This window comes from Pimephales promelas, chromosome 8 (genome assembly GCF_988280905.1).
Source record: "Pimephales promelas chromosome 8, fPimPro1.hap1.1, whole genome shotgun sequence".
NCBI lineage: Eukaryota > Metazoa > Chordata > Actinopteri > Cypriniformes > Leuciscidae > Pimephales > Pimephales promelas.
In genome coordinates, this window is record NC_142776.1 from 17520200 (window position 1) to 17543223 (window position 23024).

Sequence of the window (23024 nt, forward strand, 5' to 3'; positions counted from 1 at the left end):
TGATTAACTAACTGATACTTAACGCAATCATAAAATTATATTACATAGTATACTGATTAGTTAACACATATTCCTTAGTAGTTAACAGTAGTGACTTAAGTGTTAATAAAGAATTACCCATTAGTTCTTCATTAATTCCTTATTAGTTATGCAGTAAGTAAGATACAGTATTCTAAAGTGTTACCCATAATTTTAGTCAGTATTTACCCTTAGTAATATTTTAACATTTTTTTTTTTATTTTTTAGAAAAAGTCTTAAAAACGGAATGCATTAAATTCAAATTCAAATTAGCTTTACTGGCATGAATGTGTAAAATATCACAATATTGTCGAAGCAATAGACACATATAAACATATAGATAAATACAAGTGAACAGTAATAATAATAATAATTAAAAAAAAATTATATAAAAAAATTATTATTTGAAAATTTGTACAATTATTTATCCATCTGAGGTTCCACTGGTTGTCCTGATTTCATGGCATGAGGAGATATATTTTGCAGCAATTATGTCACATTTGGGCTTTTCTCCCAGTAAATATGGGATTTTCTGTGTGTCTGATATGGATTCGAATTCAGGGTATATTTGAGAAATGTATGTAAAGTGTTTTTTTTATTTGTCTTAGTGAATTATATTTGGGGCATGAGGTTAGAAAGTGCAACTCTGTCTCGACCTGTCCCCGGTCACACTGGGAGCAGAGTCTCTGGTCCTTTGGGAGCCAGCTCTGTCTGTGGCGACCCATCTCTATGGCCAGGCTGTGTTCACACATCTGTATGTTGTCAACATTTTTCTTAGTTTAGGACATTTTATTGTACTCAGGTAATTTGCCATTGTGGATTCTCTTTTTAGGGTCAGATAACATTGTGATTTACTTTGTGTTTTGGTCGTTTCTTTCCAGTATTCAATATATTTCTCTTTCTGCTTGTTGATAATTCGGTTTGGTCTGCTTGAGTTGGCGTTGATGTCCTGTTGTGGACCTGTTCCTGTAGAGAGCCTCCGCACCAGCAGGCTGAGGGGACTCTCTTCTGCTTTCAGCTCCTGCTATGTTAGGGCTTTGTGATGATATGTCTGGGGGTTAACTGATTTTAAGTGATTGTAAAATTTAATTGATCTTTTCTGTATTTTTAGTAAGAGGGGGTAACCCTCACGACCAATTTGTACGAATTCGACGAATTATTAAAAAGTGGCTAATTCGTAACAATTCATACGACCTCACTCGTACAAATTAATATGATTTTGCTAAATCGTACATATAACCATCACGTGGGTTTAGACAAATCGTACGAATTAGGTCTAATTAGACACTTTTTAATCATGCGTCGAATTGGTCGTGAGATATTGGGCTCTGCACAGGTTATTAGGTGTTTTTCTCTGCACCTGTAGGATGCTCTTACAGAACTCGCTATGGAAAGATTCTATGATTGTTTTGTCCCATTTGTCAAAATCATTATTGAGTTTTGGTCCCCATATTTCACTACCATATAGAATTATTTGTTCTAGTACAAATTGGAAAATTTTAAGCCAGATTTCAATTGGAATATAGGTTTTAATGTTTCTTTTTATTTCATAGAAAGCTCTTCTTGCTTTGTCCCTCAGATCTTTCACAGCCATGTTGAGGTTTCCTGTGTATGTAATGTTGAGGCCAAGGTAAGTGTAGTTTTTTGTGTGTTGTAATTTAGTGGTGTCCAAATAGAAATTGTGTGTAACCTGATTTCTGTATTGTTTCTGAAAGATCATTATCTTAGTTTTACTGTGTTGACTGTCAGGGCCCAGGTCTGACAGAATCGTTGCAGGAGGTTGAGGTGCTGCTGCAGACCTTTTTTAGTAGGTGAGAGTAACACTAAGTCATCTGCATACATCTGCTTTATCTCAGTACCCTTGTTCCAGAGAATAGCTCTCCAGAGAATCCAGAGAATAGATTTCCAGAGAATCATATCTGACTGCAAACAAAGTCCCAGTCAAGGCAAGTCAAAAAGGCATCTATTTTTTGGTCATTCAAGTACAGCATCTAATTTAAATAATAAAACATATAAAAACCTGCTTGCCAATCTCACATTTCAAACCAGCAATAAAATTGGACATACCGCTAGATGTCAGTATAAGACTGACTGGGTTTGAGTCAGCATAACTGCCATATCGACCAGCATATAAGGAACTCCACAGAGAGTTCCAAGAAAATTCTACTCAAATGTTTACTAAATGGAGTGTACATGAAATAGTAGCCCACGGCATAAATAAAACATGAACACAGTTTAACACACACAAAAAAAATGCTGTTTATTAATATAGGCTGAAATAATCTCCATACCACATGGAAAGACTTTTTCGGTGCAAGTCCTCAACGATCACATTCTATTAAGGGTAAGGAAAACACATTTAAAAGCCAGCAACATTGTTTAATCTCAGTACAGTCATGTTTCTTAATATCTGAACAATAAAGAGAAACAATTAAATTCCCTCTCACAAAACCCTGCACAACCCATCATTCCTTTTAAACAGAATGTCAAAGATTGGCATAAACCCACAGTGCTTGGTTGATGATGCTCCTTGGTTGACATGGTGGTGCCACAATAAAATCTGCTCATTCAAATCAGAACTTGTACAAAGAAAACTTGTAACAAGCATATGACCCCCCCCCCCCCCCCCCCCACCACCACCAAAAAGATCCTTGTGAGAATAGATTGGACATCCTATCCCCTCAATCTTTTGTGCATAGATTCTAAATCCTTTCACAACATTTTAATTACTCGTCATTTAGTCTTAAATCTAGATGGAGTATTTTCAACCTACAGTCTAAAAACTAGTAAGAAAATGGTAGGAGTTCAAGTTCTATGTGTTGATCTACAATTATCAGGCCTTTGCATACAGGCCGCTAATTAATTTCTAAAATAAGAGGATGGAATATCAATATCTTTCACTTGACCTCGTTGAGAAACATCAAGCAAGGTAAAATCAAACAGTGCTAGGTCTTTCCACAACCTAACCAATAAACAAAACTGTATTGGTACATAAAGCGATAGATACATACATTTTAAATGGAAAGCACTCAACTTCAAGAAATATAACGCATAGGTTCATTACAAATCAATTTTTTGGTAAATGTGTGTAAGCTACGAATTAAAATTCAAAAAGACATTTTTTTTTTCAAATCCATAACCTTCAGTGTTTCAAGCTGGGTTTCTATCTACATCTTTTGTCCTCTTTTCATAAAATGATTTGTTAAATTCTCTTGATAATCAACATCTTAACAGTGGAACTGGAACTCTGGACCTCAAATCTTCCTGAGAAAATATTCAAGTCCATTGTCAGTGGGCAAGGCAATGACAGAATTATGTTGCTTTTACAGAAACGAAAATTTAAAAACATTTTGGCATAAGTTCAACCAACAAGAACAATAATGTAATTCATAAGACAAATTCAACGCAACACTGAAACAATCCCAGAGTTCAGCAAGTAGCATACATGTTCATTTAAAAAAGTTTTTTTTTCTTGTTTTTTTATTTATTTATTTGATGAAATATGTGATTGTAATCTTAGTATTTTTCTTGCATTCTTGTAGTAAATTCCGTCCTTTTCCTTTTTTTTTTGAAATTTCTGAAAATTCCATCATTTGTAAACGGCAGGTAGATTTTAAAAGAAAAAATAATTTCACAGAATGGAAGAGTATAGGCACCTTTTGAAATGAGTCAGAATGTCACAAACTCGCATCTGTTTATCTTTACTGTTCATGAATGTTACTGCCTCTCTAATAACTTTCTCATTATGGCCAAAGTTTAGTTTTATTATTATTTTTAAGTATTCTTTTCAAATATTGCAGCTGAAATTATGCAAACCTCTTAACTCCAAAATCATAACTCTTGTGGGATATATTCCACAATAAAAGCCATGGATACAATTTTACAGGTTTTTAATATTTTAAGATGAAAATAAATCCATAAAGTCCTTGAGTAAACATTAACACATGAATTGTCATCATCCCCCCTGCGGTGTTTTCTTTTTCTTTTCTTTTTTGTATAGTTGAGCAAGGAAAAAAAAAAAGACAATCAGTGCAATGCTAGATAGTAACCATGTTGGACATTTTTTTTAAACACACACACACAAATAACGGAGACAGTACAACACTAAATGGATCATAATTGCAGGCAGTCACCACATGACGAGAAGCAGTAATTAGAGATTTCACATACAGAACCATTCAAACAAACTCATTCATACTAAAATCAACATTTTTTTAACAGCTTTTTTTTCTTTCTCATAAAGAATGTTAAACATTTTGAGCATGTTATCAAATACCTTAAAAGTGTCAGTCGCAAAAAAGAAAAAAAAAAGAAAAAATAAATTCACATTTTGGAATTTGCGCGCTTTAATTCAAGTATTAGTGAAGATATTTCTTTCGATATGTTTATGATTTTTCATTCTTTCCCTAGAGACATAAATATTGTTTAGAATCATGGGATTCAACACAACGATTGAAAGTATACACAAATACTGCATGTACGTCCTGTCATTTCATTTAAACCAACATGCAACTTCTGTAAGACTGTTTGGTTCAGATCATTGATAACCCTTTTTTTTCTTTCTCTCAGATGACTCACCACAAGGATCAGGGTCTATTGCTTTTTTCAAATTGTATTTTACCCAGTAGTTTTAAAAGAGAAGGATTCAGAGATCTGATTTTTTTTCTTCATAATGAACATGATAATGTTTAACTGTAGTCATAGTCTACCTATGCTGGTGTCACTAGAGACTTCCTGTGATTTTTGACTGTTTGGAATTACAGCCACATTGTGGTTCACTGTCAGTCAGCTGCGACTGAGTTTGGAACAAGGCAGTTACACACAGGCAACAGTGACCCCCCTCACCCTCCCATCCCCCATCCCCATCTCCCAGAAATAGAAAAAAGTCAATGATCAACTTAGCATCTTAAGACATCTGTTGAAATGTCTTCCCTCCCCCCCAAAAATGAAGACAAAAGAAGGTTTATACAGCATAAAGGCCTGGAATGAACGGAGACTGAGATGGAAATGTACAGTCCAGGGCACAATTTTACAAACAGTTAATACAGCATACACCAAAGGCACTCCAGCTTGCCGCCAACTTTCAAGACCTGACCAGCAAACTGGAGATAATATCAGCAAGAAGTTCATTTTTAAATGTTATGTCTTTTTTTTCTCCTTCATTGTTTACATGTTTCTGTCAAACTTTTTATTTTATTAGATTTTTTTAAGATACTAAAATGCCATTTCATATTTGGTATTCAAAAAAAGTACCAGGGATTACTCGTTATCTGTACGCCATTGGCACACCATAATCCCCAATGCTGTTAAAGTTCTTGCTTGTTATAAAGGATTCTTTCAATGACAGCAACAAGATTATCATAAATAATCAGCATGAGGTGACAAATATATCTGACGCATATCCTCAACCCCTTTAAACCCATCCCACCTCTAACACACAAAAATCGTCAAAGTGCCTCCAAACAGAAGTGCTTTACAACAAAACAACATTGGAATTTCAAATGTGAAGTCAGAGATGCCACAGTGTACTGTACATATTTATGTATACATTGGCACATGAGACCATGAGGGGGATTCAACAACCAGCAGCAGAGAGGTAAGATACACAGGTCCCATTTACTGTATAAACCAACTGATGGCTCTGCAGCAGTCCCTGTCCAGAAGGATTGAGAAGACCCAAACTAGCCAGCCTCCTAATTTTATTGCCCCACTGATAAATATCCTTTTGCGTTTCTTTTAATGTACATTTCGTAAAATTTTACACATCATTTAGTGTGTAAAACCACTTACAGACAATAAATCTTCAAAACTATCAACTTTCACTAAACATAAATTTAGTTCTTCTTGTCATGCCCTGAGATTGTACTTAAATGAGATTGATCAAATTCATCTGAATTAGGCTTAGTGTTAGACAACATCCTAGATTTACTAGGATTACAATGACCTCGAGTGGGTAAGAAAGTATTACAGGAGGACTGCAAGATATTTTGAACTTCCTTTCAAAGCCACAGATTGGCACAGGGCAGACATTACGTGCCCATCTTCTCTGACTTTGCATAGTGACAGCATCCCATGTGCTGTAGTTATAGAGCCAGTGGCAGAAAGAGTCTGTCCATAGAAACACTGCTCGGACAGGGCTTTTCAAGTACGGGTGGCTTGTCTCGATAACATGGTTGGCTTAACCGAGGCCACACAGGAGAGAGAGGATGTTAGCAGCTGAGGTGGGACACCCAGAGTGAGGTCAAGCACACACACACACACACACAATTCGAAATGACCTAAGAACACTGTTAACAACAAAAACAAATTACTTATGACATGAAATAAACAAATATGGCCCCATCATCAATCTTTTTTTTTCTGCATTCGTTACACAGGACAGGTATCTGTATATGAGCACTGCAGGCAGTTAAAGATCACTACTTGAAAGTGGGAAAAACAAACAAACAAACAAACAAAAAAAAACATATTACACAGCACTGGCAATTCCATTCAGTATCAAATTCCAGCGGGAAAAAAAATAGATCATGCAAGACTACATGAGGGACGGTGTTGGGAAGAACGCATGAGAGTTGTGACGTCATCCAGAGAAGGAATGGAAGGACAAAGATCCGTACCCAAGTACTACTACAAGTACACCAATGATGAATGATGCTGCCAACATCACATCATTACTATCCTGCATTCCATTGTACGAAGTGCACAAAGAGAGTTGATATGGAGAATTGAACTTCCTCCGATCAGTTTCCACGTCGAGGCACTAGCACACAACCTCCTTTTCAAATCCAATCGAGGTCCCTTCTTCCAGACAGAAAGACTTTGACAATTTCAGAGTAACAATGACATTCACTTTGATAGAGAGGGGGGAAACAAAAGTAAAGACAAAAAAAAAAAAAAACATACATTGCAAGTTTCGTTTGATTGTAGAGTTTGTTCTTCCTTTCATTCTGAAATGTTTTTTTTTTTTTCCTGGAATACCATTGGTACCAAAAAAAAAAAAAGCCAAAAGTTGCCATAAGAAGTTTTTTTTTTTTTTTACTGTTTTTTACTAATGCTCCATTATCTAATTCATTGGCTTCACAGAAGGAGCATCACTCTTGTAATAAGTGCTGTGATAATACCCCTTTGAGAAGAAAATGTAGATGTCTTTTTATGTTTGTACCAAATGCAAGGATCTCTTATTCTGTACTGCATTAAGATAAACACATTGTATTTGGTATTGTGCCTGACTCCTGTGCCATGTGTCTCCGCTCTGGATTCCGTTTCTGTTTGGTGAAGAAGTGGCCAGGAGACTGTGAGATCCCACACATGCAGTTTTAAACCGCATGGAGTGACATTCAAACAAAATTAACAGTTTCTCCTTTCCACACAAAAACCAAACAGCCAGCAAGCCAGACAAACAGACAGAGGTGGTGGGAAAATTAGTCCAAAGGTTAAATTCTTCAGAAGTCTTCAAGAAAAAAAAAAAAAAGCAGTCTTAAGTTTCAGTAAGCTTAAGTGTGGACGGAAGAAAGGGTCTCTGGCTTCTATTGCACAATGCATCAGAATTGAGTTTCTTCTCTATGTTGTATCTCAGTAAAAATGACGAGCACACAGTAACTTAATACCTTTTGATTGATTCAGCACTGATGTCCATTAAGTATAATTAAAAAGCCTCCACTGAGAGTGTTTATAACAGTGGTTATGTACTTGCACACAGATGCTTGGTCAAGTTCCAGCAGACACTCTGACATTCATTGATCTAAATCAAAGCTTAACATTCCGCTATTTTTTTAACCATACATAAACTGGCATAAGTAAATAGAAATCATAGAGCAGTGCAGCTCCCTTTTGTGAAACTAAAATAATTAAAGAAAAAATATCATTGGTGATTAGTCATGAAGACAGGCCACTGCTAAGAGTGTTCTTCTCATTTGCTCTGGCCTATTCGCTGGCTCAGAAACAGAACTGTGCAAGTTACAAAGTTGTTTTTTTTTTTTTTTTTTGGTTTTATAAAATAAAAGTTTTTAAGGAGAACCTGGAGAGAGAGCACTTATGGCTAATATAAGAAGATCTGAAGAAAAGATGCAAAGTTTAAAACCAAAAAAGTACCAGGATCATTCCAATCATCAGAAAAGTGCCGTTATAAGGAAAGGTATCATGAGGTCTCACTGTGCCTGGGTCACTTTCAGATGGCTGCCTTGTTGATGGCTTCTCCTGAACAACACTTTTGAGCAAAAACAACCTTTGGGGGAAAAAAAGCATCAAAAGGCTTCTTGCTTCTATTGATTCTGTCTTCTCAAGGTCTTTGCACACCAAGAACAAGATGCACGAATACAACAAACCAGAGTTTTGCAACAAACCTGGTTTTATGATGTAAAAACCAGAGGACAAATAAACAGCAGTTGGAGGTTTGCAGCTTCGTCTCACACAAAACCTCCATTACAGCTCCACAAAAAGTGATTATCGCCACATTGATTTGTTTGGGTTTTGATCCAGAACTTCTTTTGACTGTCGGTTTATGATGTCCGATACATCCTACATGCTCTCTCCACTCAGCAGGTCTCCTGGGAGCAAGGTGTTAATTGGGATGGGGCTGCCGATTACCCTGGCGTCATCTCCGTTCGGGGGAGCCCATAAACTTGAGTACTGAGGCACACCGCCCCAAAGCACGTCACCACTGTTTCTGCTGCTACTGTTCCCTGTACTGCAGACTGTCTTGGTACCTCCTCCACCCCCGCTCCAGAGGCCTGTGGGGTGGCTGGCTGCAGTGTTGCCTAGCCGGGATTGATTGGAGCCTGGTGCTTTGCTGGCCTGCCAGCTAGTGGTGGGGGTAAGGGACTGGCCCTGTGCAAAGAAGCGGTTCACATCGTCCTCACCGGCAAACTCTGCCAGGATGGTAGTGTTACCCAGCACACACCTTGGCAGAAAAATAGTTGGAATGGATTCAAGTATTAAATATAGCTGCGAGCAGCGATGACGAGCCCAAGCCGGTGGCACCGCAACCCTGGTTCCTTTAGTTACCTAAAGGCACCGGGGTGGCGGTGCCGCCGGCTTTGGCCCTTTCATCGCTGCTCGCAACTTATTTTTCAGTTACACATTCTACATTGATTAAAAAAGAAAAATCAAATGTGTTTTTATTTTATACAGAAATAAAATATTTATAATTCAGCTGAGAATAAAGTTAATGTTAGTTCAAATTTTAAGAAAAACAAATATATGATCTGAAATATAGCACATTCATTTTAAATTCATTCAGGTTCAATTACCAAAATACAATCTTAATTTAATTTAAAGCAAATAATACATCTAAAATATATGTGTTGTATGCATATTTTGCCAAAGAAGATATATATATATCCAGAAAGACAAGGCCTTAAACTTTAACAAGGGTGCAACTCTTATCACTGCAACAAACATAGTCACACACACTAGACACGTCACTTACATTTTAGATGCAATATTGACTTTTTTCTGTTTCAGCAGAGAAAATAGTTTGACAAAGATCACAGCGATTCATCGAGCATCTCAAAGCAACGTGTTTTCTCATTACTGAATGATTCAGCATTTTGAACGAATGAATCCATGACTCGTTCATTAAGACGGTCGCCTGGCGACACCTTATGGTGATTTAGGGTTATGTTTAAAACTATCGTTATTTACAACGGTAGCATGAAAATATAGACTACTAGGTTAAAATGATTAAATGTTAATGTTTAAAAAAAGATTAAAAAGTTTAAAAAAAGATTAAATGTTGGCTTGCCATACTCTATCTGTCGTTTCGACTAGTCACAATTACGTAACAGACAAGGCCGGACTTACCATTGGGCTTGACTGGGCTCAAGCCCATGGGCCCCGCCCAATAGGGGGCCCCGCCAGTTTACGTTTGATTTTTTTCAATAATTTATCAGTCATTTAATTTTTCATTTAAAGTTTGTTGATTGGTCTCGCATTGTTACCTGGCCCTGCCCTGCAATGAAAAATTTAATTTTAAGTCAATTATGTTTCAGGTCTGTTGAGTAGAAGCGCTGTATGAGATGCGCTCGAGTTCACGAGCCGTGCACCCGTGATTATCTATAATTGTCTGCTTTTACTTCCTATTTATTAAATACAGGCAAATCAAGATAAAATTAATATAATACGAAATTCACTTTAAAGACAACGCATTCTCACCCCAAGGCGTCACCTTTGACCATGCTTCAATATTTGACCATGCTTCAATATTTGACGTTTTAGGCGCCCTTTAGCGTCACTTACATGACGCGATCCTACGGCGTCATCTAACTGACGCTAAAGGAAAGCGTCAGTTAGAGGACGCGGTTAGGTTTAGGTGTGGGGTGGGGGTAGGGTACACGCGATCCTAGGGCGTCATCTAACTGACGCTAAAGGGCGCCTAAAGCGTCAGATATTGAAGCATGTCCAAATGCTTCCCAAGGCGTCAGTTAAGTGACGCCTTGGGGGTGAGAATGGGCTGTTAAAGAAGGCGTTGCGCTTTTCTGTTTGAGGTCTGTGAAAGTTTTTTAGCCTAAAAGTCTTAAGTGCGCTTCAGAGCGCTCAACTGTAACGGAGAACTGTCACGTCTGTCACTTTGTTTTTTCCTCATAAATGCAAACACTTAGGCTACGTTCACACTGCAGGGCTTAATGCTCAATTCCGATTTTTTTTTAAAATTTTTGATTTTTTTGCAAGGCCATTCAAATTTCCAATTAAATGCGACCTTTTGTGATCTCCTGTGTGAACGTGAAATGACCCAGAAGTGACCCGCATACGCAGAAGAGTAATTAACGGTCAACGACGTCACTTGTTGTTTGCGGAATAGTTCTTTTTTTCCATATGTTGCGAGCTTTTGTTTTATTATTGCCACAGCCCATGTACAAACAGAGACAACAATTATTTTATCGACAAGCAAAGTTTGCACATAAATGTAAGATTTTTCCGATCCTCACCGACCTCGTCATAAAACCCGTTTAATTGATAGTGCGCTCGGCGCTCCTTGCTTTGTCACCGGCGGCCGCGGTGCGACACTGGTGGCTGGTGTTGCCAGATTGGGTGTTTTTTCGCTACATTTTAAGGCATGTTTACATGTTTTAGCCAGGTTTTCGCCTGGAACTGGCTCTATAGAAATCTGGCACCCTACTGTACGAAGTTAAACTGACAGAGAGCGCACGTTCACAGACACCAGAATGAACGTGTTCACAGTAATGTTCATCAGGCAGTAATACAATATATGAATGCGTTCATGCACTATCGTTCATTGAACACGCGTTGGAGTTGGCGTGTATTGGCTAGCTACAGGTGCGTGCAATGACGTGCGGTTCGGATATATGTGACCTGTCTGTTCAGATTGAAGTCGCATTTCAAAAGATCGGATACATATCGGATTTGGAACACATACCCAAGGCTACGTTCACACTGCAGGCTGAAACGACCTAATTCCGATTTTTTTGCCCCTATGCGACCTGTATCTGATTTTTTCATGACAGTCTGAACGACACAGATCCGATCTTTTCAAATGCGACCCAGGCCACTTGGGTATGTGGTCCAAATCCGATATGTATCCGATCTTTTGAAATGCGACTTCAATCTGAACGGCCAGGTCACATATATCCGATCCGCACGTCATTGCACGCACCTGTAGCTAGCCAATACACTCCAACTCCAATGCGTTTCTGCACTGTTATGGGCCGCTGTAGACGTGTCTCTTCCCCAGTGTTGTGCCTGAACGCGTTCAATGAACGATAGTGCATGAACGCGTTTATATAATGTATTACTGCCTGATGAACATTACTGTGAACACGTTCATTCTGGTGTCTGTGAACGTGCGCTCTGTCAGTTTAACTTCGTACAGTAGGGTGCCAGATTTCTATAGAGCCTTCCAGGCGAAAACCTGGCTAAAACACATGTAAACATGCCTTAAAATGTAGCGAAAAAACACCCAATCTGGCAACACCAGCCACCAGTGTCGCACCGCGGCCGCCGGTGACAAAGCAAGGAGCGCCGAGGACGCGCACTATCAATTAAACGGGTTTTATGACGAGGCCGGTGAGGATCGGAAAAATCTTAAATTTCTGTGCAAACTTTGCCCGTCGATAAAATAATTGTTGTCTGTGTTTGTATATGGGCTGTGGCAATAATAATAATAAAACAAAAGCTTGCAACATATGGAAAAAAAGAACTATTCCGCAAACAACAAGTGACGTCGTTGAACGTTGATTACTCTTCTGCGCATGCGGGTCACTTCTGGGTCATTTCACGTTCACACAGGAGATCACAAAAGGTCGCATTTAATTGGAAATGTGAACGGCCTTGCAAAAAAATCAAATTTTTTCCAAAAATCGGAATTGAGCATTAAGCCCTGCAGTGTGAACGTAGCCCAAATGGCCTGGGTCGCATTTGAAAAGATCGGATCTGTGTCGTTTAGACTGTCATGAAAAAAATCAGATACAGGTCGCATAGGGGCAAAAAAAAAATCGCAATTAGGTCATTTCAGCCTGCAGTGTGAACGTAGCCTTAGGCTACCAGGAACAGTTTTTTTAAAAGGATGTATACACTCATTTATCTATTTTTTATGTAATACAAATGATTTTTTTTATTGCAACCAGTGGTAGTGCAGGGTATACGCAGGGAAACGGAGTATACCCTCTTCTTTTTCAGTCGGCATTGCGTACTGATCTAAATCCCCTCTGATGCGCATCATTTAGTTGCTATCCAATCACGTGAATAAAAAAAAAAACACCCAGTCAGGTTCGTAGGCTACCCCTAATATATAGGCTACTCTAATTTTTTGCTGCAATATTCGCCCATTGCGACGATAACTGACCTTCTCATCTGATTCTGATCTGCTTCAGCACTCAAACACCCGCTCACTCGTCAATGTGTTTGTGAGACCAATCAAAGAATGAAGGATTTTTGTTCACAGAAGCGCGAGCCAAGCGTGAATCCCAAGGCGACGCTTCACTTCAGTTAACGATCATACAGTGCAAGATAAGAAGTAGCTAAAATATACGGCTGTTTTTTGATAGAAGTTTTAAATGGCCGACAGAAATATGTTTGAATAATGTTTGATCAAAGATAGAAATTATAAGCTCAATTTAACAACACAAGCACCCTATTAAATATATTGCCATTATTATTGTATAGGTCTAAATATATTTGTATAACGTTTCCTCGAATGTGTTCGACTTTTCACTGTTTGGATCACTCCTTGCATCATTAAGCCAGAAGGTGGCGACAAGTGACTGTCTTTATGAGTAAGCAATTGAACCATTAATTAAATAAACAGACTATTCCAAAAACATTGATTAATTTAGGAAAGAAAAAGTAGTATCTGATCAAATGCTTTTAAAGCTATGTTTTTATTTGTTTGGCCATCAAAACTCCTTAAAATGAGATCAGGAAAATCAAAATTTTCTCGGGGGAGCATGCCCCAACCCCTCTACCAATAAAACGAATAAAAATGTGTAGGCTACGTACTAACGCCCCCCAACCCCCCTACCAATAAAACGAATAAAAATGTGTAGGCTACGTACTAACGTCAGGTTATTACGTAGCCGACAGGTTTTTATTCGGTTTAAAGCCGTTGGATGGAAACACACTTTCACCAGCTTTATTCACATGAGTTTTTTTTTTTTTTTTTTTACCGAACCTCAGATAATTGACAAGTGGATGGAAACTTGGCTTATGAAACAAGTGTATTTGATTGAGGAATTGAATCATTTAAACACATTTTTTTATAATTTAATGATTAATTAAACATCTTTAATAGACTTCAGCAATTAACATAAATTATGTTATTTTGTTAAGTTGTTTGTCCAGAATCGTGATCTCTATTTTTATTCTCAAATTATCCAGAATTGTGTAGCTCTAATACATAGCTTGTGTATGTATCATTTAGTTGTATTTAAAGTAATGTATAGAAGGTAGGGCCCGAAAGTGACTCAAGCCCAAGTCCTGCCCTGTTAACAGATATCTTAAATGATAATACAAACTATCCAAAATGTAATTACGACTAGTTAGAAAGACGTTGTTGATATCTACAATGTTAATTCCATTACGTGGATCTGGCAACACGGATGCTGCACTCGCGCTCTCATTCACAACGTGCTGTTCACTGCGCTAGCTTCTCACAGCAACATGAATTGGAAACACTCATGTGAGGTGGTTTAAACATGCCTAATTAATCATTCAAAGAGCATGAAATTTTATTTTTGAATGTAAAAAAATGACAGAGGTCCAAACCTCGGTGACCTCACATCTGTGTTAAATAGGAATCCATTGTAATAAAGTTATTCTCATTCTCGGCACAGTATGCAATAGGCAATTGCTCTTCCTGCTTTTCCTTCTCTCTTCTTCTCTCAGTCTCTTTATCTTTACCTGTAAATCTCCCCTTCCCGAAGCTGAGCTTTGATTGATAGTCTTTGCAATCTGATTATTTATGTCGGTCGTTTAAAACTTCTATTGTAAAACAGCTGTTTAGTTTAGCCACTTGCATCTTATCATGTTGGGAAGCATCGTGTTGGGATTCGTGGTGCGTGGCTCGCGCTTCTGTGAAAATGAATCCTGCTTTGATCGGTCATCTCAAAAATTTTGCCATTGCCGACGAGCGGCGTTTGAGTGCTGATGATGAGGTTGGTTCTCGTTGCGTTATGGTGGTGGGTACGGCCCTGACTCGTAAGCGCTACTAGCTATTGTCCATGTTTCGTATCTCTTTTTTTTTTGTTCGCACATCTCTAGCAACTGACTTTTTTTGTGGGGCTGCGAGAAAATAATAATACAAATAGTGGGGCTGCGCTGTGACTGGAGCCTATTTAACACATTCACCCAGTGCCGTGACAACGCCGGCCCTCCTAGCCAATAAAACAGACCGGCCCACGGGGAATTCTCCCGGTGCTCCCGATTAGCCAATGCGGGCCTGTTATAACACATTTTATGTGTCCTTTTTTAGTCATACAATTAATTTCCTCACCACGGCCAAACCGTTCGAGATATCAAAAATCCGTCCGGAATTGAGCATCCTCAATGTCTTGACTTCATGCACACCGAGTTTGGTGGTGATTGGTAAACACATGCGTTGTAATTTGATGCATTTCTCCTTGGAGATTTATTCAAACAACCCATAATTCCCGACTTCCATTTGAATTGTCGTAAAACTTAGAGCACGAAAGTTGTTTGGCCTGATGTGATCTATAAGTGTACCGAGTTTCATATTATTACATGCAAGTGTGTTTGATTTATGGACCAAATTTTCAGATCAAGTTTATGGACCAAGTTAATTTAATTAATAAACTAATTATATAAAACTATTGTCAATGCACTACAATTAAATTGGTTATATTATGCCTTTACTTATAAAAAATTAAAATAAAAACTTATTTAAAACATACCAGGCTTAAGAAATGTATTTTCTTTTTCTGCAGGCCAGACACACAGCAGTGAAATGGTTAAGCACACTGAATATGGGTTGGAGCTCTTAATTTGAACTCTCAAAGTGCACCAGATTGATTAATTTAACGTTAAAAAGCACAAAATTTTCTTACGGGGGACCATGCCCCCGAACCCCCCTAGAGGGACAGAGGTGAACTGACCAATACTATATAAACATCTTGTGAGAAAGACTGGTATTGCCAATGCAATTGGAGAATAGTATTTTAAACTTAGTAGTTATTTCATCTCACTCATTAAATGGCGTTGGTGGTTTTAATGGGAGTTGTTGGTATACATATTAAAGGGCGTTTATGTTTATATGCAGTGGGCCAGTCTGGGCCAAAATGCCCGGGCCGATTTTTTTGTCCCAGTCCAGCCCTGCTATACACACTTATCTAAAGGGTAGATGTAGGAAAAAATTGGAGCATAGAATCTGGAGCATTCTATGAAGTATGAAGTAGTAGAGCCTTAAGTCTTACATGTGCAGGGATTTTTGGGCTTTGGCGGTCTCCTCCTTGGAGTTGTAACGAACGACAGCATTGCCCTGTGTCAGGTTCAGATGGAAGGTAATGAGAGGGCCGTGCTGCATGCACAGAGTCCGTAGGGTGGAGCCATCAATCTGATGCACACAAATAGTTACGTTATTACATTTGGTGTTATTCACATTCACAAGTGCATTTTAAATGGCCTGTCAGACAGAATGTGTTCTTGCATTTAAAAACATAAATTAAATGTGCAGCACAGAATGCATTTTTTTGTGCTTTTATAAAGAATTTCTTAGCAAAAATAAGCACAACGCCTGGAATATGCTACACAACTTTTAAAATATGATCAGGTCATACACTAAGCAACTGAGGATTACACACTACCACAACAAACCGAACACAACAAACTTGCGGAGAAACCATGAGCCTTGTTGCAAGGAGGCGAATGACAAATAAAAACAATATGTGTTCTAAAATCAGCTCAAATAAGTTTGAAATTCTCAGGCTGGATGGATTCATAGTCGAAGCTGTTTTCATAGTCTCTGTCCATCATACAAAATGCGATTTTACAGAGTTGAAATTGGTCAACTCTGACTTCCCAATATCAGCAGACTGGTTCTGATCTCCAGACTGCAAATCGGGCCAAAACTGACAAAACTCATGTAGTGTATTACAGACGGCTTTAATAAAAGAAATAACCAAAGAGCAGATTTGGAAAAGTGTCCTGACCAGAGCCAAGCAGCTCTTTTTAAATACTAAGACAAATGACGACTGTAAACACAAGCTGCCTGCCCACAGCTACTTCTAATTGACCCAATGTTTCGATACTCACATTGATGCAAGTCAAAGCTTCAGTTAACTTAAAAAAAAATATCTTAAAATGTGGTACATACGTGAGAGATGATAAAAACAATAGCTAGACATATTGCGGATAGTGCATCTTTACATAGAAGTATTATAAACTAGTGCAGTGCAACATCAAGCTTAAAATAAACATAAAATAGTATAAACAATACATTTAGATATGTATAATGGGAGTGTTTTTTTTAAATGTTAATACAAATTTTTTTTTTAAAAATCAGCAAATAAATCAGAAAATTTGTTACAAAAAAGTGTCAGTTCTATAATTTCATGTAATATGATAAAAATTAGTATGATGTACTGTAAAAACTAGCATGATATCTGAATGCATCTACTAGTTTTTACAGTATTAAAAAGTGTTTGATTAATGCACCTGAGGAGTGAGGTTTCTGAGCACCAACCAGCTGCTTCCTCTGTTGGGACTATCAGTGCTCCAAGTTCCCCCTTCTATATAAAAAAGAAAAGATTAGTCGGGAAAACACGCTGCAGCTGAGCATATTTTCCACTAAATTCTTGATTTCTGCCCATTTGCAACTCTAAACACACAACGTCATACAGAGGGGGGTGACTGTTCAGAAACCACTACAAAAGTACCTCATAAGTAACTGATTTTTCTTCTTTGTCCCACACTAGTGTACTGAGGATTTACCTGAGGAGTAAGAGCTGGTACAACCTTGGCTGAGGCCAAGGGAGTTTCCTCCCCAGGTGGAGGAGGTTCTGGTGTTCTGGGATTCAGGCCTGGTGTTTGTCAGGCCTGGAGGGGGGCGAGAGGGAGCACTGGTGTTACGTGTCCCTGGGGAAACCTTCCATAACTCATGAGATAAAGACGCTGGTGTGTGGGAGATGGATCCAGGGGACCAGGTAGACTTCATTTCCAAGAGTTTTCCTGGAAAATTACATTTAACATGTAATTTATTACTGTGATGGCAAAGCTCAAATTTCAGCAGTTCTTTGATCCTTCAGAAGTCAGCACAACTGTTTTAACATTGATAATAAGAATTGGTTCTTGAACACCAAATATTATCACATATTAGAAAGATTGATCAAATGATCATGTGACACTGAATACTGAGTAATGGTTGCTGAAAATTCAGCTTTGCCATCATAGGATAAAATAACATTTTAAATATTTGAATTTTTATTTGCACTATTATTTTAAAATAGTACAGTTTCCTATATTTTTGATTACATACAAATGCAGTCCTGGTGAGCAAAAGACAGTTATTTAGTGTCTCTGGCCATTAAGATTTAAAACAGTAAAAGTATAATAGAACAAGGGAGAATGTGGTCAAATGTTAGGAGAACACTTTGTGAGGGACCTCTCCGGGTGTAAGACGGGGTTCAAAAAAGGTAAACAGGACTAGGATATGGGGGTGTGCTGTTTAGGGTTTAGGGCTGTACCTGGGTAGTCAGCATCTCTCTCGTTCTGAGAGGACGGACCAAATGAATTATATAGGGGCTGACTGACCACTCACTTGAGGATGACAGAGTCACACTCTGAGATGGGGACAAGGCTATTATGGGCATTTGTCCCCAATGGACGGCAAAAGGGGGCAGAAACAGTGAAATTCATTTACTATGTAATGCTCCTTAATATATACAGAATTTACTTTTTAACTTTAATTAAAAAGCAAAAGAGTTCAACATTGATTAACCATTTAACATTCTCTGTCATATCTTGAGTCATGCTATCAATCATCCCTCACCTCCAGTCCTGTCACGTAACAGGTAGCGATTCACATCTTGTATGTTGGTGTTGATGGTGGGGCCATTTGGAACACTTCCTGGGGTCATGTTGGGGTCATCCTCAGGGTCAATGTTCTGCAGACCTTTCCATGGCACTCCAGGGCAGAATTCTGAGAGAAAACAAGGACAAATTCGGTTTCACTGAATCTGGTAAATACAGTCCGACTGCATATTGATAATAATTACAATATTCTATAACAATTTACTCAAGACTCAGTGCCTATAATCTCTGTGATCAATAGCAATAACATTGCTTTTAAATTATAATATGCCACTAAAGCTTACCTGGAGGCCAGTTGATATTGGAACCACTAGAGATTTTCTCATTGGGACTTTTGCCCTGTGACCAGCTATCAGGAGACACCAAGGTGCAGGTGGGGGATTCAGATCGTGACATCAGATTGTATGGGCTAAAAGAATCTCCCATGGCACTCTTTCCGACAGGCATATGGGACTGAGTAGCAGAGATTAGACCTGAAACAAAAGAACAGCCTCTATAATCACAAAAAGTTCTAACCAAAACCTCAAGTAATAAAATATTCAGAGACTAAGCAACCCATACTCAGATATGTACTTTAATGGGCAATATTTGAACTGCTATTTTGCCTCTCTAAACATCTTCAATCTTCAAAAGACACGATCTGAATATATACGATTCTAGATTACAGGCTTGAGCTTTTGTCCTCGGCTGAACTCACTCCAGTAAACTCTTGCGGTTTGGCTGGACTTACAGTTCAGGCAAGTTTTACTGAGAATCAATGCCAAGGAAGGGTAATATTTTAAAAGGCCCTGCTGACTCAGAGCAAAAATAACTCTGGAATGTCTGCAAGCACTTAACTTGATGGGCAGTTTGGTCTGTCCTTTTGAAATGCGCAAATCTCAGGGACAGTAGTGTGACTCAGTGTCTGGCGTTTGATGTTTGATTAAAGATATTGCTGTGTTTTCATTGGATGGAATGTTGTTTGTGGAACCAAATGTCTTTAAAAGGATTTTAGACCTAGAGGTTAGCAAATGATTGTCTTGACATTTTAGATTAGATTGAAAAACGAACAAAATCAAGCCCATAATATGTTTGGAGTAGTGAAACACCTAATACCATTTTTATTGAGGTTTGCCTCCATGTGCTGAGCACTAGCAGTCATGGAATCTATGGAGTTTGAATGAGTCCATTGTGAGAGTCGGGATTGAGGCTGAGGAGGGTCTTTAAGAGATAGACCTCCCCCCTCCATACCGTTTACATTCATGTTCGGGGTAAAACCAGCTACAGGGGGTGACAGAGAGACAACAGATTAATGCACTTTTTTTCCCACACACAAGCACATACAAACACAAACACACACAAAGAAAAAAATAGATCCAAATAATAATAATACATTTTATGAATACAAAAAAAAAATAAAATGAAAAAAAAAAAAGAGAATAAAAAACAATTACAAATAATGCTGTTATAAACGACAAAGCACTATCAACTATCAGAAGCTAATATTCAAAGAGTTTACAATTTAAATTTTAGGAGTCCTTGTTAAAGTGCAATTACACAATAATTTACTAAGAAATATGAATTAACATATCCTTTCTATAGGTTTGGTTCAGTGTTAGTTGTTTGTAATTATGCATAATTTATTGTTATTACTTTACTAAGTATATGTAACATGTATAACAGGGACACTGTAAAATAGGGTTAAAAACACACAGCAAGCATAAGCATGCAGGCATCTGTCCATTTGTGGCTTGTTCTCTTACAGAGTGTATAAGGGCTGAAGGAGTTTGGAGAAGACTGCTGATCTTTGGTCTGCAGGTCTGACACAGAGAGGCCTGAATTCTGAGGGTGACCAATGAAGGTGTCCAGGCTTGCCTTGCCAAGGTTTGGGTGCAGGCCGATGTGAGAGGAAGGAGGAGGCTGCTGCTGTTTCATAAGCAGAGTCTGGGCAAGCTGACGTTGGTGCTGCTGGATCTGCTGCTGCATGTTTGTGATTGTACGTGCAACCTGCGCGAGAGAACGAAAGAGATAATCATTTCCACTGTATATGAAAATTAATAAATACTTGTCATGGTAATCAAAAGATAAACACTAACTAATATTTCAGGACTATAATCATGGTAACTGTAAAAAATATCCCCTATTTTTTTAAGCAAAATTGTGTGATTGTGTCATACTTGCTGCTCTTGTTGTTTGATGGGACCAGAGACATTACGCTGAGCCTGCATCATTTGCTGCTGAATCTGCAAACGCTGATATGCCTGACAAAGAGAGAAAAAGACAAAAGGTGAGAAAGAGGAACATACAGAGAAATAGAGAAAAAAAAGAAAAAGAAAGAAATGGTGTACAGAAGGCAGATGTGGTTATTATTTAGACAGAAAGCAGAATAATCTCACTCCCTGCAGACAAGCCAGTGGGTAGACGAGAAATAGCTGGTATTCATTGGAAACAGCAGAGCAAGAGAGTGAACTGTGTGACTCACCACCTGCAGTTGTTGTAGTTGGTACAGCAGGGTCATTTGTTGAGGATTTATTGGTGAGGTTAAAAGTGCAGGATTCAGTCCAATGTTTTTTGCTGCAAACTGTAAGAGCTGTGCTTGAACCTTTCGAAAAAATAAAAATAAACAAAAACACACATTTGAAATTAAACTAAAATATATCATCATCATAATATAATAATGAAAGAAACAGCTGTTTGCACAACCTGACGGTAACAGTACAATCTTGTACGTTTCAGTGGAAGGAAATCTGACCTTTTGGTCAATGTCACAAATTTGCTTTTATTAGAGACCGCCAAAATCTTAAATATTGCTAATTCACTTTATATCAATAATACCTCCAAGACTACCCAATAGAGTGACATTCAATTTAAAAATTGCCTTGTACCATGAACATTTAAAATGCATAATAGAAATTAAAAAAAATAATAATATTTTGCATAATAATATTAATGATAATAAATAGATATGTAGGCCAGGGTCGGAAATTAACGGGGTTTGGGCAAAAATGCTAATCCCAACTCTAACCCTAAAATCCAAAATTAATAAAAATGCCAAAATTCAAGACATGGAGACCAAAAATGCCCCACAAATTATGTCCGCAAAGGAAAACTTGGTCAACATCTGTTTGTTCCTGTCATATCAATTTTATTGCCACAAAATGTGATTGTCAAGGCAACTAACCAACAAACACATGAAACTGATAAATGTTGCAAACTAAACTGATTGCATTTAAGGTGAACTAGACTGTAATACAAACAGGTATGCAACTGCTGCATTACTACAGGTATTTTTAAAAATGCAAGACAAAAAAAAAGGTGTGCAGTCCCTTCATCCACTAGGGAAATAGTAAAGCTGTTGAACTGAAATAAAAAACATGTAGTCTTACATTAAAATAAAAAGTTACATTGCAATTAAATAAATAAAACATGGACTCTTTAGGTAAACAAAATGTGCTACAGTTTGCTGGAATAAGCGGGAAGCGTTAATAAGTTCCTACATCAATCAGGAAATGGATGGTTGGGAGTTCCACGCTGCCTCAGCAGAGTGGGACTTTATAGTAAAAGAATATTGCAGCTGCCAGTCTCTGCTTTAACCGAGGAGTTTAAGTGTGCCAAGGTCAGGCTGGAAAAGACACACGACAAATGTGTAAGGGAGGCAGCCCTTATGTTAAAAACTTGTAGGAAGTGGTCAGCAAATAAATCTGTAGTAGAGGCAAAGGCTGCCCTTCAAATTGGGGATATTGTGGGACAGGTACAGCATGGAAGAGGGGGTTTTGGGCTTAGTTTAGCTCCTTCTAAATGGCACAAGGCAGGTCCAGCTCAAAGGAGGAAGCTGGTAGTCAACGAGGAGCGAAAGCAGGAGGAGAGGATGAGGTGTATAAAGGCCATTTCCCAGGCCAAGCAGGGAGAGTGGATGAGATGGGAGAGTATGGAACAACGCAAGTTGGGCTGGCAAGACCTTTGGTCAATGGAAGAGAGTAGGATCAGTTTCCTTATAAGGTCAACATATGATGTTCTCCCATCACCGCAGAACCTAAACCTCTGGGTAGGAGAGGATCCCTCTTGTCATTTGTGTTCATCATCTGCCACATTAAGGCACATTTTGACAGGATGTAAGGTGGCTCTTAGCCAGGGTCGGTTTACTTGGTGCCATGACCAAGTACTGCGATGTTTGGCTTTAGCATTGGAAGGCAAGCGTAGTATGACCAATAAGTTGCCGCCTGCAAAACATTACACGCATAAGACAATATTCCTCCGCCCAGGCGAGCAACCAACAAGAAAAGGTGTTAACACCAATTCTCACCCAGGACAACTGGAAGCTGCTGGGGACTGGAAGATGCTGGCTGATCTTGATCAACGGCTTATTATTCCACCTGAGATTGCTACCACTTACTTACGACCAGATATTGTTTTGTGGTCTGTATCAGCACACATTGTTCAGCTGATAGAGCTAACAGTGCCATGGGAGGATGCGGTAGATGAAGCATATGAGAGGAAGAAATTGCGGTATGCTCATCTGGCCACTGAAGCAG

At 38.4% G+C, this 23024-nt stretch overlaps 1 protein-coding gene across 3 annotated transcripts in view; it reads right to left on the bottom strand.

The window, feature by feature from the left end:
* Positions 1 to 4094: 4094 nt before the first annotated feature.
* tnrc6c2 (trinucleotide repeat containing adaptor 6C2) overlaps positions 4095 to 23024 on the bottom strand; it is a 135600-nt gene continuing 116670 nt past the window's right edge. For all 3 annotated transcript variants that reach the window (XM_089134101.1, XM_089134100.1, XM_039691386.2), the window contains 10 exons: positions 20975 to 21094; positions 20670 to 20753; positions 20256 to 20499; positions 19609 to 19773; positions 18798 to 18986; positions 18473 to 18622; positions 17416 to 17652; positions 17140 to 17213; positions 15900 to 16039; positions 4095 to 8917 (listed from right to left, as the gene is read on the bottom strand). In XM_089134101.1, coding sequence (XP_088990227.1) covers positions 8536 to 8917; positions 15900 to 16039; positions 17140 to 17213; positions 17416 to 17652; positions 18473 to 18622; positions 18798 to 18986; positions 19609 to 19773; positions 20256 to 20499; positions 20670 to 20753; positions 20975 to 21094 — 1785 coding nt within the window. In that variant the 3' untranslated portion in view covers positions 4095 to 8535. The remainder of the gene's footprint in view (positions 8918 to 15899; positions 16040 to 17139; positions 17214 to 17415; positions 17653 to 18472; positions 18623 to 18797; positions 18987 to 19608; positions 19774 to 20255; positions 20500 to 20669; positions 20754 to 20974; positions 21095 to 23024) is intronic.